We start from the raw sequence: 15,329 nt of genomic DNA, 5'->3' as shown, positions 1-15,329 counted from the left end.
AGAAAAAAAAAGAATAGGATTTGCATTCAAAATATCTGAGAATAATCTTACAATAGCAAAATTTATCATAATTATGGTGCCAGGGGACAAAAAGGGTTTATGAACTCGTTCATAAAATTCTACCTGTAAATGAGGAATTTTAATTTGCTGGTACAATTTCTGTAATGTTATGCAACTCTCAGTTATTTATGTGTTGGAGTGGCAATAGTACACCTTTTAAAACAAATGGCCCCTCGGTACTGTGGTTGCAGGCACAGTTATTATAACTGTGTCTGGAAATTACCTGTGTTGTTGAATACCTCTGATGGCAAAGAATAGCATGGCCATATGAGAAACACCTTTTAAGCTGTATTGCAAATCAAAATGTGTTCTTTGGATCTGGTTTTAAATCAATCACTTTGTTCTTACAGGAGACTTAGCCAGAGGCCTACAACTGAAGAGCTGGAGCAAAGAAATATCCTAAAGCGTAAGTATTTTATTCAGGTTTCAGCTAGTATTTACTTAGAAAGTGAGCATATGTTGGATTCATATGGAAGCCTGTCATTGTTGCTCTAGTGTTAGAGCCATAACTGGAGTGAAATTATGTTACAGAAAATAACGTGTCAACGCTAGGTCTATATACTAACCTGTAACGGTAGCTGTGACAATTGCATATATTCAAGATGCTGAATTTTGCTTGTCTTAATCCCACTTCTTGAAGCTGGTCCCAAAGACCAGGAATGACTTCGATACCCCTTAGAAGTAGTTCAAGGCTGTTTAAACTTTCGCCTAATTTTTATGAGGAAGAGGAGGAGGAGGGAATATCAGTAGGAGGCAGAGGTGGGATATAAGGGCAGAGGTTGGAAGGTGGAGTAGAAAGAGGAAAGGTGAACTGTTGAGGAGAAAGTGAATAGGTATATGCCAACTACTTCAGCCTGATGGCCTCCATATCCACTTCTGACATCTGCTGTACTGAAACTTGCATGAGACGTTCTCACTGAATATCTTCCTATTGATTTAATCCTTCCTCAGTATCCCTCTTGAAAAATTTAGGTATATAATTCAAATAGTCAGGGGCAGAGGAATGAAGTCCAATGGATGTTTACCTGCTATACCTATTCTCCCATTTACTTATGTTGGGTTTGTTCTTAGGCTGGCAAACACTTCAGAACAGGCATTTTTTGTCTTCCTTTACGAATCTTTCCATAATATGGATGCTACCTAAGCAGATACCATAACATTTGTTATGCCCAGCTCCTCCAACCCTGTGTTCATTCTGCATGGGTAGCTAGTACTTGATGCTTAAGTAGAAAAAATAAATGAAGAAAATGCACGTGGAAGCATTTCACACACAGCAACAAATCCAAAACCCCATCTATTCTTAAAGTATAAGAACTTTCCATGCTTGATGTAACTGAAAGAGCAGGTATAATGCCATTATTTCCAAGAGTCATTCGGAACAGTTGGAGTTCATCTGTGCCACGCTGGTGCACAGCATGCTAATGGAAGAAAGAAAATGGTCTGTCTACCTGACAAAGTCCATGGACTGATCCCTCTGTCACCTGCTCAGGCCAGCAAATCAAGGAGACATAGAAATTATTGGCTTTCAGGCAAGCATACATGCCAATGAAATCCTACTGCTGTTGTCTACGCTCTCACAAGCCAAATAGTGCCATGTCTTATCGAAAAGTGAAGCTACAGTTCATGCATTATGGTGTGCAGGAGAAGGTTCAAGGGACTCCTGTGCAATTCGTAATGTGAACAGACTTTCTAAGACTATAATTTCTGAACCTATAGACTGCATAGATAAATAAAGATAAAATCTGAAATATGAACAGTTTTTTATATGATAAACTGCTCACGCTGGCCTATGTGAGGACGGCAATTCCAAAACATGTTTGGTGGGCCAGGATACCGCCACTGAGCTGGGAGCACCAGCTGGGCTTCCTTGCTGCCCTCTCTGTCTGGCTAATCTCTAGATAACTAATCTAGCAACAAACCTGCGATGTATTTAATATCCCTTTTGCCATTGTTTATTCCGTTCACTGATTTTGCAGTAAGTAGCTCAAGACTGGAAAGCAGTTAATAGATTTCTTCTCCCGTTTCAGCTTGTTTACTTTAAGCTTTTGGCAGCGTACCAGGCTTTGCACTCAATGCCTCCCGCCGTCCTCTCCTGCTGCTGACGGGGGGCTGTCTTAAAGAGGCAAAGGAGAGCAAGAAAGGAAGGCTGGGAAGCAGCATTATAAATCACAAAAAAAATGGCAGCGTCGTTGAGAATCCAAAACTGCATTTTGCTCATCACCGAGATATAAAATATTGACAGTGGTGGGTAAAAAGCAAAGCGAACCAAAGCAAGCCGAGGTTTGTGGTGGCGGCCTGACTCAAAGCCCTTTCAGGGTGCAAGTTAGCTCTAAGGCAGTCATATTATTTATCAAAGTTATTACATTCCCTTCCTGTGGATCATTAGAAAATGTTTACATCTCTTAAATGCCTTTGGTGTTGTAGGCAGCTTTTGTGAATAAGTTGGGATTTCTTTCATAAAGCTTCCTTCCTCCTATTTTTAAGCAGTGGATGGGGAGAAGGGGTTATATTATTGCATGTATGTAAACTGCAGCTAAGGGAAAGTATTGTTTTGAGTAATATTTATCAGACTTCAAGGTTACATTAAGTGGTAAAGGTCTAAATGTTTCTTTCAGGATTAAGTTCAGCCCAAATCTTTTAAGAGGTTCAGAAAAAGTCCCTATTTTTTTCTTTTTTTTTTTTTTTGTATTTCCAGTTAGTGAGGAAATCTGTCTTGCAAGAAGTTTTGTTTTGATAATATTTCCAGATAAACCAGTTACTGAAAATCCTGTGACTGAGCACGATCGCAGGACATTGCAGGGGGATTTATATAAAAACAATTTGGATAAAACTATCCAGACTTCTGAGTCTTCCCACACTAAAATAAAGTTACGATAACTCAAGAGTCCACTTGAAGGAATAGATAAAGCCCTGTGTTTTTAATAAAGACAGGTTTCCCGTGTACTGGTTTTAAGCCAGTAGTATTTATAGTATTGCATTATGGCAAAGAAACTTTATTCTTCCAGGAATGTCGGATTAAGATATCTGTATTTTTTCCTGGATTTCTAAGGGGCAGTGAACGTCTTGTACTGTGCACCTGCATGCCTGCCAGTATGGCTTTGTGAAAAACAGGGTTTAGCTCTTGATGCTAGTTAAGGAATATTAATCTTTGCCTGTAAAACCAGGGAAGAGAAACCGCTTTGTGTGTTCCAGAGCACTGCAAGAGGCAAGAGCTTTGTTTGTCTTTTCTCTCTCTTTCCCTAGCAAGCCCACAGAGAAGTCTAAACATAGCTAATCCCATAGGGACACAATGGAAAGTTCGGTTTTACGCTCCAGGAGTACTTTCTGGTCAAGAACGGAGCAGTCCTCAGGCAGAACAATTTCTCTCTTCTCTTTTCACCTTCTGCTATGAAACAAACGTCCCACAGAACAGAAGGTGACCAGATTTAGTGTGGCAAAAGTTGCAGGAGCAGTAATGTATAGATGCCAGGGAAGCTGTTTGTTTGGCTTTGACTGGTGGATTGTTTTAATTTGAAGTGGTGCTAAACAAAATTGTTCCAGTTAGGAGTCAAATCCCAGTTTGACCTCCTAGGAGCTGCAGGCAGGGATGGAGGGAAACCATAGCTTTGCAGAGGTCTAACTGGAGACTCCTGCAAGCAAAGGACGCTTGCTGGGCTCGTCCTTTGCCAGTACGGCAGCAGCAGGACATCTGAGGAGGGGACTTGCAGCTGGGAACGCTGTGTTTATATTTTCTTTCTCCACATCACACAGATGAGATCTGCTTCTAAGGTGGAAAGCAGTCAGAAGTGTGTTCCCGTGCATTAACGTGTTCCTGTTTGGGCAAGCGATTCAGTTCATACCTGCAGCTAAAACGTGGCCCTCCAGCTGGAATCTTCCACACCACCTGAAGGAAGCAGGAGAACCAGACCCATTATTTTTAGCACCACACATCTTCTTAACTTATTAAGGCAACTTTCAAAACTTTTGCCTTAAAAGACCAAAAATACATAGTAGGTGTTACTGTTGATAGGAATTTGTATCAGGGCAATGTTTCTGTAACACCCAGCTTAAAGCAACACTTGCCCAGTAGGCTGGAGGTGGGAAATAGTTGCTTTAGGTATGAGTCAAGCGTACCTAAAGGCCATAGACGGAGGGCCGTTTGTCAAACAGCAGATTCAGTATATGAGCAGCAGCCACCAGATTTCAGTCCCTTTCCTTTAGCTCTTGAGTCTCCTCCTTGAATAAAACTAAACTTGAATGTATAAACCACGTCCTGCCCCCTGACCTCTCATGCAGAAGACTCTCTGTTCCCCATGGCTTTGATCCCCACCTTCTTTGTCCAGGAGTGAAGGAAGCTCCTGATGCCTCCTGTTGGAGTTGTCCTCCAAAAGCTGGGCTTCCAGCTCTCCTTGATGGCCTGCTCCAGGACGTGCCTGGACCCTTAGCCCAGCAGCTAAGATGATGGCCTTGCTCATCTCCCATTTCTAGGTGGATTCCCAAGTCCAGCCATCCCTTCGTGCAGTCATCTGCATGCTGGGTCCTCAGCCCACAGGGCGGCAGCTTCACAGCTTGGAATAGGCAGCTAACCTCCGACCTTCCTAGAAGTCCAGCTCAACTTTTTTGAGTTATTTTATCCTCCCCCAAACTATAGAAAAACGGTATTTCAGGTGCTGTTGGTAATTGTTTCTTAAAGTAAGAATCAAGCAGTGTGAGCCCCTGTTTCTTACATCGGGCAACTTATTGCTGCTTCTTAGGAGGTACAGTGGTTTAGATAGCAAAGAAATGTCACGGTATGAATAATGAAGAATGTATTTTGCAAACTAAGTTAAGGAAAAGGCAGTGATGTGTATATCCAGCTGCATTTTTTCTGCTGTGTCTGCTGCTGGAGAATTCCTGAGACTTAAGCAACTCAGTTCATGAAGGGACAGATTTTTTTATGTCAAACCATTCCCAGGTGACTGGAACCCCAAATTAATAGTTTGTGTTTAATTACCTCAGTTACTTCACCTATTGATTGCAAAGACTGTATGTTTAAACAAAAGCCTACCAATGATCTACCTGTCCTAAAACAGCTAGAGAGCTTTTGATTTTGTTAGGTGAAGATGTTATTAAAAGAATTCTCATTTGAAGATATAAGTCCTTAAATGCACTCAACTTGTTTATTGATAGATATATTAATAAAAATTCTTATAATGTAGATCAATCTTTAACTCTCCATTCTTCAGGTTTAGTCAGCTTACAGTTCCCCTATGGAAAGAGGCCATCCATTTCCTCACTGTTTAAGAGAAAAGCTATTAATAAACGATAAATTACATTCACATTTCAGTATCTCAGTAAAATCACCATCACCACTAGATCCAACTTAATCCTGGCAGCAAGCCTGTGCGATTGCATCTTGCTGATGGAAACCTGGGGCTGGTGTTGGGACAGAGCAGGTCTTGGACTGGCATCGCCTTTTTCCTACTGTAACTTTCTTCTTTTTCTTTTTTATCATTTGTTCCTCTTCCCCTTTCAGAGACTCAGAGCAAACTTTTTTCTTGACCCTTATGAATAATTAGACTCTTACTCTAAAGTCAATAGGTGGCATGTTGGAAGTAAGAGCAAGAGTGATTTTAATGTTGGGACAAGTAATTGAAACATTAGGCAGCTCTTTCAGGGTACTTCTTATTTGCTGTTACACAGAAAGAAAACAACTGGCACTATCTACTCTTTGCTGTGTTCCTGAGCCACAACGGTGACTTGAGAGGTCTACAGAATCGGGGGAAATGAGGATAGGGAAAAGAAATGAGAGCACACAAAATCCAAAAAGCAGACAGCATATGCAGCATCACCCAGAAATATGAGGAAACACAAGCCAGGACTTGAAGTCCTGAAGCTTTCAACCAAGAGAAATACAGTGTGTGCCATTATAATACTTAAATATTCACTCCTTTTTATCTCTTCTAAAAACAGAAAAGAATGAAGAAGAAGAACAGGAAGCCAAAAGAGAAATTAAACGTAGACTCAGTAGAAAGGTGATGATATGTTTTTTGTGTTGTGTATTTGTGTACATAGATTTATAGAATATATAAGATTATAGAATTATTCTAAAAATCAATGTGCATACATTACTGCAAATGTCCATCAGTCATGCCCCCAGATTAGAAATCTGTTTAAAAAGCAGTACACGCCAAGTCTGTCTTGGGGGAAACTCAATTTCACATACCTGGAAAAGCATACAGAGTTCTGGCTGTGCTTAAGATTTGTCCGTGTTAGCATGGGAGAGAAATGACACGTTTCCTCTGAAAGCATGACCACTGCTGTCATGTATGTTCAAGGGCAGCCACATCTGTAGATCCACTCTTCCCTAGAGCAGCAAAGCAGTGTGGGCCCTAAGAAATCCCTTCACCGTTCTTCTAACCACATCAGTGGTCTTGGCTGCTGCAGGTGGGATTGCACTCATTGCCCCTGGAAGTAAAGCAGTTATGGATCTGCTGCCCTGACTTTGGGAGCTCATTCTGGGAGAGGATGGGGGAAGTTCTCATACGTATGCCTAGTCTGCCCTTCTCTGCAAAAATGCAATTTCCTTCATGTGATTGTCCTTAGTTAATTAAAGTGAATATTGTTTGAGGTGACTGAAACAACTTGGCATCATAATGACCCCTAGATGTTCAAAGCTAATTTTTTTAGTTAGGCAGGCACCTCCAAATGCTGCTTATTTTCAATATATTAGTTGAACACAGCAGACTGTGTAATCATTAACGCAAAATGTACCTACTGCCTAGTGGGGTAAATGGTGTGACAGTTGCAAAGTCACAATTAATATTGCAGGGATAACTGTCAAGATTCTCTGTGACCTGCCCAACAAAGACTATTTTTGTAATTGAAGAAATTAGGTTGCACTGCTTCCCCATTCCCGTGCAGCACTCCCAGGATGGTGCCTTTTTTTAGACACCTGAAAGTGACCCTATTTAGAAATACCATTAAAGTTCTCTTGAGATTACATCATACCCTCAGCTTTTATTTTATTTTATTTCATCTTATTAAACATACTATTTTCTGCCTTCCACTAACAGCTCAGCCTGAGGCCTACAGTGGCTGAACTTCAAGCAAGAAGAATCCTTCGATTTAATGAGTACGTGGAGGTCACAGATTCTCCGGATTACGACCGTCGTGCCGACAAGCCTTGGGCCAGGTTAACTCCCGCAGACAAGGCAAGGGATGAATGTAGATTATAAAAAAATGCTCGCGCCTGTCACTTTTGGGGGGCTTTCCTCTGGTTTACATTCTCTTGACGCCAGCATCACAAATGACTTCTGCTGGAGGCAGCAAGATTGTCATGGTACTACTGTGCATCTACTGCTTGCAGCTAAGAAAACACACTCAGGTGCCTATTAAAGAGCATATTTGCTACCTCCTTTATGGCAGTTCAGGCCATAATTTCTTGGATTTTTAGAGCCTTGCTAAACCAGGCACACACTGTTCGCAAAGATGGCCACAACCCATGGAATTCATAGAATCATAGAATAGTTAGAGTTGGAAGGGACCTTAAAGATCATCTAGTTCCAGCCCCCCTGCCATGGGCAGGGACACCTCCCACTAGACCAAGTTGCTCAAAGCCCCATCCAGCCTGGCCTTGAACACTTCCAGGGATGGGGCAACCACAGCTTCTCTGGGCAACCTGTTCCAGTGCCTCACCACCCTCACAGTAAAGAATTTCTTCCTAATATCTAATCTATATCTACCTTCTTTCAGTTTAAAACCATTATCCCTTGTCCTACCGCTACAATCCCAGATAAAGAGTCCCTCCCCATCTTTCCTGTATTCAGGCAAGGTTTCCGCAGGCAGAAGCCTGCGTTGCTGCCACCAAGAGTTACTTTTGCAATTCATTCAAGTGAAAAAAGGCAGAAGATGCTCCATCCTCATAAGGGTTCTTGGGTACAACTGCCCCAGTGCAGGAGCTGACCGTATGCATGCAGCACACTTTTTTGGGAAGTTTGTCCCCAACACGCTGCAGTTAATAGTTCCTCTGCCTAACAAATGATTCCGTGATTCTTTTCTAAAAAACAGATCAGTCAAAGATTACTATAAAATACTCTTCCATTTTCCTCCTATTCCACTTCATAAAAGGAAAGCTGTAGGATACATGTATCAAAAAGTGCTGGCCCTTTTAGCACTGGGTCTGAAACAGCTTTTATGAAAATCCTGAGATGTGCTTGGTGTGAAAAGTGATACATGCAAGAACCCACTGTCTTTTAGCTAAAGACTATGAAGGGCTCATTTTATTTCAGCTTGTATTTTAATATTAATGCCAGCTCATCTGAAAATCAGAGGAGAATCTCATATCAAGTCAGGGTGGAGACACTAAAAATGTACCCAGAAGCGTTCGTAGCTGTTGGTTCTGGGAGATGCTGAGCTCTCTCTAGTCCTCACATAATAGGTAGTAGAGGTTCTAGGTCCAACTTTCACTTAGGTCCAACTTTCACCTAGGTTCAACCACGGTAAACTGCACTACAGAAAACAGTAGAGTTTCCTATCTACTTTAGGGTAGCAGTTTTTAATCTCAATTGATTTTGTGATGAGCAGGTGCCCAAGGCTAGTTCTGTGATCCCCATGTTTGTTGGCCTCAGAAGAAAGGCAGACCCCAGGTTGCCTGGAAACTCCCTTGCCCATTTTTTTCCCAGGGAAGTCATTTTTCTAATTCCAGTGGGAGCAGAAAATTTTACTATAACTGTATTATGGAGCTGGAGCTCTGGTGTCTTTGCTGCTCATTTGGTGCTCAGAAATAGCTGTCTCCTTCCTAGCTATTCCAGCAGCCTTGTGCAAGCATGCTGTTGTGGCTAAACAGAACCATCCCCTGCTTAAAATGAAGTTTCTCATTTATGAGACCGCAGTCTGGTGATGCTATAATTTTATCTTGCTGCTTGTCTGTTCTGCATTGAAAGGCACACACACCAGATGAAATTTCTTTAGGGAGTAATGAAATGATACTGCTTTTATTTAAAATGGTGAAAGAAAAGAGTGAGTAAGAACAAACTGACGCTTTATTTCACAGGAAAGCATATGGGGTAGAAACAAAAGCCCGTTGTAGTATATATATAAGAATATATTTCAGAAATTATATGTATTACTTGATGAAGTAAATTGCTTATCACTCTTTTAACATAAGTAACAAGGCATTTACAAAGTGCACTGAATTTCTGCTGTTCTTCAGTATCTGCCAGCTGAAAACACAAGCCTGAACTGTCCAAATGTTTCATGTAAATTTACATAAAACTAATCAAACCAAGTGACTAATCCCAATTAAAAACTGCTATTCATCTTGCATTCCTGAAGCCCTGTCTCCAGTGGGGAGGTGCAGGGCCCCTGCTGTGTGTACAGTGCCTGTCCAGGCAGCGTGACTCACCAGCTCCTCGGGGGCTGCCCCCGCAGATGTTATCCACGCGCGGCTGCATACTCAGCAGGTGACTGTCGAGATAACCCAGTCTCTTACCCATTTTTTTCCGTAGCAAGTGACATATTTCAGTGAGGGGGTTGGTTTGCTCACTGCAGTAGATCTGGTGTTTCATTGTTTATTGTTGGTGTTTGACACTTTGAGCTTCTTCGTAGTGTATTACTACTCCAAATTGCTGTAATTGAAAAAAGTCAGTCATGTCGATGATCCGAAATGTGTGAGAGCTATGGATTACAGTAAGGGAGACTGGAAAATGGGAACTGCAAGGGAACTTGCAAGAGTAGGGCTAGGTTCCTTTCAGACTCTTTGCTTTCCTTAAGATTCCTATTTCTTATGGTTGCCTATGTCATTATTGTTTATTAGGCAGCAATACGGAAAGAACTGAATGAATTTAAAAGCACAGAAATGGAAGTACATGAGGAAAGTCGGCAATTTACCAGGTAGGTGAATCCCTCTTCTTGCATAAGTCGGAAAGGTGAGTATGACCCTAACCCTCTGCCTTTCTACAAGTCCTCTGCAGCTGTGTCATGACTGGCTCCTTGTGTAGATTCCTACTGTGAGTCCCATTGAACCCCGGAACCAGTGTTGGGATTCCCAGTGTTGCTGATGCCATCCCTGAAGCTGAGTAGTTGATACAGCAGTGAAGGTGACTGCAGTGGATCAGTTGCTAAAGGGAAAAACATTCTTTGGGAAATCTAAAAAACCAATCCCTTGAAAGGACTCAGCATCTGTCCCAGATATAATTTAACAGTCCTCAAGCACAAAAAAGGGATATCCTTCTCTGGCAGTACTCCCTTGGTAATGAAAGTATACATTTTTGTAGATGCATTTGGTAAGTGAAAATTAGATGATGTGTTGAACTTCAGAAAAGCTTATCAGTGTTTTGGGGAGCTTTCTAGGCTCCTGGCAGCAGCTTCAGGGGAAAAAGACAGATTCTAATATTCCTTGTTTGCTACTTCTAATGTTTTAATTTGGATTTGTTTCATTCTCTGTCCTGGATAACACCAAGATGTTGTCTGAAGCATTACAATTTAAAGAGCTCTGAAGTGTCCACAGTTTTTAGCAAGACTTCAAATTTGGCAGTTATTCCTAGGAGGAGGGAGGCACTTTCTGCCATCCCCATGGCATCTGTGTCTTTTGAAGTTACAAAGGCTGAGCAGAACTTGCTGTTAGGATCAGCCAGCATGGCATACATAGTATTATTGTCTTCACTTACACACGGAGTTAAGTCAAATAAAAATAATTGGCTATGACTCTGTCCCTTCCTTTTCCTGCTACTGTTTCAATCAAACTTAGGATCCGCACAGGTGAGTGTGACTCCTTTAATTAATGAGAGTGTCACAAGGAAAATTCACCATGGGAGATGGGCTTTTGGTGATTTCTGGCATCTCCTAGTTCAGTGCTTGATTTCACAACTTCAGTGATTTTTTTCACCAAAACATGGATTTTTCTATAATACTATAAACCCACTTCAGTGTAGTATTTATTTATGTATGACATGAATAAATTAATTTAAAAAAAAATAAACTAGTTTCACAGACAGCAAAACTGAACAAGGAGATGAACCAGGGTAGGGTCCTTTTCAAACATGGATTTGTATATTTTCATTTGGCTTCTGATGTCATTTTCTCTTTAGGCAGTAGGTAGTATACCTTTTTCAGAATACATAAAAATACTACTTTAAAAAGATGGGACATCCCAAGGGAGAGAAGGTAAATCAGCAGGATTAGAAACCTGGCTGTGTGCTGAGAGAGATGGAGTGCAACCCCCTGCTTATGTTGTTACGTTTTTTTGAGTTGCACTGCAGTATGGAAACATAAGTACAGATAGGCATGAGTCATACAAAAAGAATTGGTTATTTTTTCATGAGAATTGAAAACAGTTGAGACTGATTACAATTGGATTCTTGAAAGATGAACCAAAAATCTCAGGGACCCAATGGAATGACAAACCAGTTAAAAAGTGATTTTTTTTTTTTCTGAGGATGGCCTTGGAAAATGGATTCAAAAATAGGCACAGACAAATTGTGATAAATACATGGTCCTGAAAGAATTTCAACCTGAGGGAAATCAGGCTTTCTCTATTCCTTCTCCACCCTGTTTTTTTTACTGGTCATGTTGTGGAGCCGCTGCACAGAAGTCAGCAGAGTAACTGTAGAAAAAGCTAATTAGATGCAGATGTTTTAAGTCGATTGCAATTTTGAAAATAAAAAGAGATTCAGTTTCCTCCGGGACCTCTCATTAAAAATCATGTAGTTCACCACTACATTCGGATTGATACAACAAAAATGATTTGTTTTAAGAAAAAGACAGGTAAAGTTTCTGGCCAGATAATGAATTACTCACCTGTTAATTTTTTTCAAGGATGATCACTGAGGTAATACAAACCAAAAGGCACTTGCATTGGCAGCTGGTTAACAGACTGATTCGTGAAGTTCTGTGATAGAATGAGACAAGGAAGCTGCTTATTAAACAATAATAGCTTATAGCATATGGTTTCTTGTATTATTAGATATTCAATATAAGATGCTTTAATATTATAATGAATATTTACAATATCTTCGAATTGTTAAAATTTTATATTAAAATTGGGAAAGGAAAAACACTGGTTTTCATTGTTCTTCGTTTACTGTCATGACTGTCAGTTGAACTGTTTCTCTACTCCTAGGAACTCAGACTGATCCCGTCTGTTATTTCACAACAGAATCCAAGAAACTGAGTTTCTAAAAATAGAGAAATAAATAAAAGTTTGGGAAGAGGACATTAGTAGAAGTTTATAAAGTGCTTCTAATGGAAAAGCTAGATATAGTCCAAGATATTGTTGTTCTACACAAATACAAAAACCCTGTGTCTTTTTTGCAGTGCACTGTACCCTCCCTTAGCAGATGAGCTGTGTACTTGTGAATGTCAGCTTTTGCGTACACCTCCTTTATTTGAGAAATGCATCCCTGTATTGTAATGAACCACATTACAGGGGTAATGTGGGGCTTGTTTTCTTTTCTCTTCTCTGGAACTGTTAAGAGAAGATGTGTCAAACAAAAACTTATGTAAATGTACTCTGTTAGGTGCACCGTTACCTATGCTTTTTTAAAGTTGTTGCATCTTTTACTACTTCATGGATATATTTTTAAAGCCATTTAAACAGAGATTTAGAAGTCTGGTGATAGAGACATTGAACACCTGATATTGGTGCCCTTCTTACCCTTTTGCTTGGATTCACTGTATTTAAGCTAATTTAGAATTTCAATTGCTGTAGGCTCCTAATTTATTCTAGAAAAAAGTTGGCAACACCTTTTGGAGCAACCCACCTCTCTATCCATCATACAGGCAATCTGGAGTGATGTACATGCCCTACCTAAAAGTCTAAGAAAAAATGAGGTGTATTTGGGCCTTCATGTGCCACAGTTGCCTGCTGTTAATAGGAAGAAAGCACCAGCAGAGCTATAAAATTTGTTGCTTACTTCAAAAAAATCAAAAATTTTTGTTAGCCTCATTTTGCGGAAGGATTAAAAAACAAGAATGTTAAATTTTATGGTTTAGCAAAGCTTTCCTGACTTATCTACAGTGTCTCCAAATAGTAAATGCAACGTGGCTAAATCTATATTGGTATACAAAACAGAGTGGAGACTTTTCTCCAGCCCTGAGGCCAGAAGGCTTGGCACAGCTTGAATTCGTACAGTTAACCTCTTCCCCCAATCCCAAAACAGGGTGATGTCCCCCCATACACAGTCTGCCTATTGGCCTGTGCTAATCCCAGCCGTGGCCAGGCAGTATCTGGAAGAGCGCTGGTTGACCCAAGCAAAACTGTGCCAGGGACCACAGTTAACAGGTTAATGATATGGACAGAGAGACATACGCCAGTGCCTAAGCCACACCATAGACCCGTTTGGTTTTCTAGTAGAGACAGACAGACAGCGGGGGATAATGGAGCTGACTCTAATCCCACTTAGACCGGGAAAATCAGGAATAATTCTCTTCAGGCAACCAAAGTAAATAGCTATGAGAGCAGGATGAAGATCAGTGTCATTGTCAGTTGAAATAGTATAATTCTAAGTTTTTTAATGTTTTATCATTTCAGGTTTCATCGTCCATAACTGTTTGACCGCATCCCATATTTCATGTAACAATTTTCTTTGGGGAAATCATTGCGTCCTGATGACCTGAGATTGCACTGGGACTTGACTGTGTGAGCGTGTGCTACAGCTTACCCTGAGGTTAATAAAGGATGTGGCCCTCGTCTTTATCAACGGACAAATGATTTGTCTAGGAGGAGAACCCACATGAAGTGTTTGTCATTGTTAAGACAGACAGCGGTTCTGTGGCTAGCCCACACAAACAAGTTGGTGGACTTGTTCATTGGAGCTCCACAAGTCAGGAAGAGCTGAAGACAATCGCTTGAGAGCCTGTTACCAGGATCTCATCAGACTTCGTAGCGTTGAGACTGAGGGTAACTGAGAGGGGGGATTGTGAAAAGGACTCAATTGTCGGTCCACAGAGAAAAGTGGAACGGATGGGACTGCTTAATGATGCACTTGGCCAGTGGTAGGAAGTATTTTTTTAAAAAAAAAACAGAGTGTGAGCAACTGTGCATGTATTTCTTTTGGTGGCCGCAGCCTGTCTTAGAAAGACAGCAAGCCACAAGTCCTCACGTCATCATTACTTTAGTGAAGAACTGTAATTTTCCCTGGTGCCAGTAAATACAGTTGCCAGAAATTAGTCCTAGTATAACTCAGCTGTCTTTTTTAAAATCCCAATGAGCATGCTTCAAGAAAATACATTGAACATCCATACAGAACAAGTCATATGTTTTTTGGTTTTTAATGTTGACATACCCTGGATCCTCATAAATACATAAACAGGATTTGAAGGACAAATAACGTGACACTATGAATGCAATGAAATGCTTCATGTTTAGAAACACTCCTTGCTGTCTGTCACTTGCCATTTAAACCAGAGGGATCATTATCTTTCTCACCTATGGCAGGCAGTGGTGACAACTTCGACATCATGCTAGTGTAAATCCAAAATCAGAATTGAAACTAGACAGAAAAGTCTCTACTAGTAGGCTTGAGCAGTGATTACTAATGTGACTTTTTATGTTTAAGGACTCTTGCACTGCTTTGAGGAAGAACTCACAGATGAATGAGTATGTCTTCAGCCATAGGTCCTGTAAAAGTGAATGGAAAATCCTTAGAGTGTCTGCAGCCTGTTTTTGATGAGCGTGAAGAATGCTTCATAGATTCCTAATTTTTTATACTATCTTGAAATTGTACATGTGAATACAGTACTATTAAAATTAAGTGGTATGGAGTGTGAAAGGCAATACATGGTTTTTCTAAGTTGGCCCAAAGGCCTATTAAAAAGCCTGTGGCGTTGTTTACACTAAGAAATTCTGTCTTATATTAGCACTTATTTATCCTTTGAATTAATGTACACAACATTGGGGGGGGGTCTGGAATTCACATATGCATACATTTAATGCAGTATTACAATATATTTGCTATTTATCCTTTCTAATGTGTGTACATATTACAATTTATTTTTGTCTTTTATGTGCCCTGTTTAGTTTTTAATTATGAAGTGTAAGTATTTCTTTTTCAGGCAATAAAAGATCTGTGTAGATGTGATTTTTACCTCAGAACCTGCAAGAGACTCTTGTGGAATGTTTTTCATTTATAAAATTGAAGGTTGTTGTTTTAGATGTCAGCCTAAAGGCAGGAAGGCAATTTGGTGGATAAAATTAGATCTCCCTCTTTACAGATATCTACAACAAGACCAGGTTTGCATAAATGGGGTGGATTATTTTAGTAAAGAGCACTTCTAGTAACAGAAGAGTGCTTTCCAACAGCTGGCACTAT

At 40.4% G+C, this 15,329-nt stretch overlaps 1 protein-coding gene across 6 annotated transcripts in view; it reads left to right on the top strand.

Moving 5' to 3' along the window:
* PHACTR2 (phosphatase and actin regulator 2) overlaps window positions 1-15,119 on the top strand; it is a 138,491-nt gene extending 123,372 nt beyond the window's left edge. For 5 of the 6 annotated variants that reach the window (XM_063329432.1, XM_063329435.1, XM_063329431.1 and 2 more), the window contains 5 exons: window positions 411-466; window positions 5,992-6,053; window positions 7,095-7,232; window positions 9,836-9,912; window positions 13,550-15,119. In XM_063329432.1, the coding sequence (XP_063185502.1) occupies window positions 411-466; window positions 5,992-6,053; window positions 7,095-7,232; window positions 9,836-9,912; window positions 13,550-13,565 (349 nt within the window). In that variant the 3' untranslated portion in view covers window positions 13,566-15,119. Of the gene's footprint in view, window positions 1-410; window positions 467-5,991; window positions 6,054-7,094; window positions 7,233-9,835; window positions 9,913-13,549 lie in introns of those variants that run through there. The other variant, XR_010070335.1, reaches the window with a different exon arrangement.
* Window positions 15,120-15,329: the final 210 nt, after the last annotated feature.

Source organism: Chroicocephalus ridibundus, chromosome 3, assembly GCF_963924245.1.
Source record: "Chroicocephalus ridibundus chromosome 3, bChrRid1.1, whole genome shotgun sequence".
Taxonomy (NCBI): Eukaryota; Metazoa; Chordata; class Aves; order Charadriiformes; family Laridae; genus Chroicocephalus; species Chroicocephalus ridibundus.
Note: the sequence above shows the minus strand (reverse complement) of the source record. Positions and strands in the feature narration are given on the sequence as shown.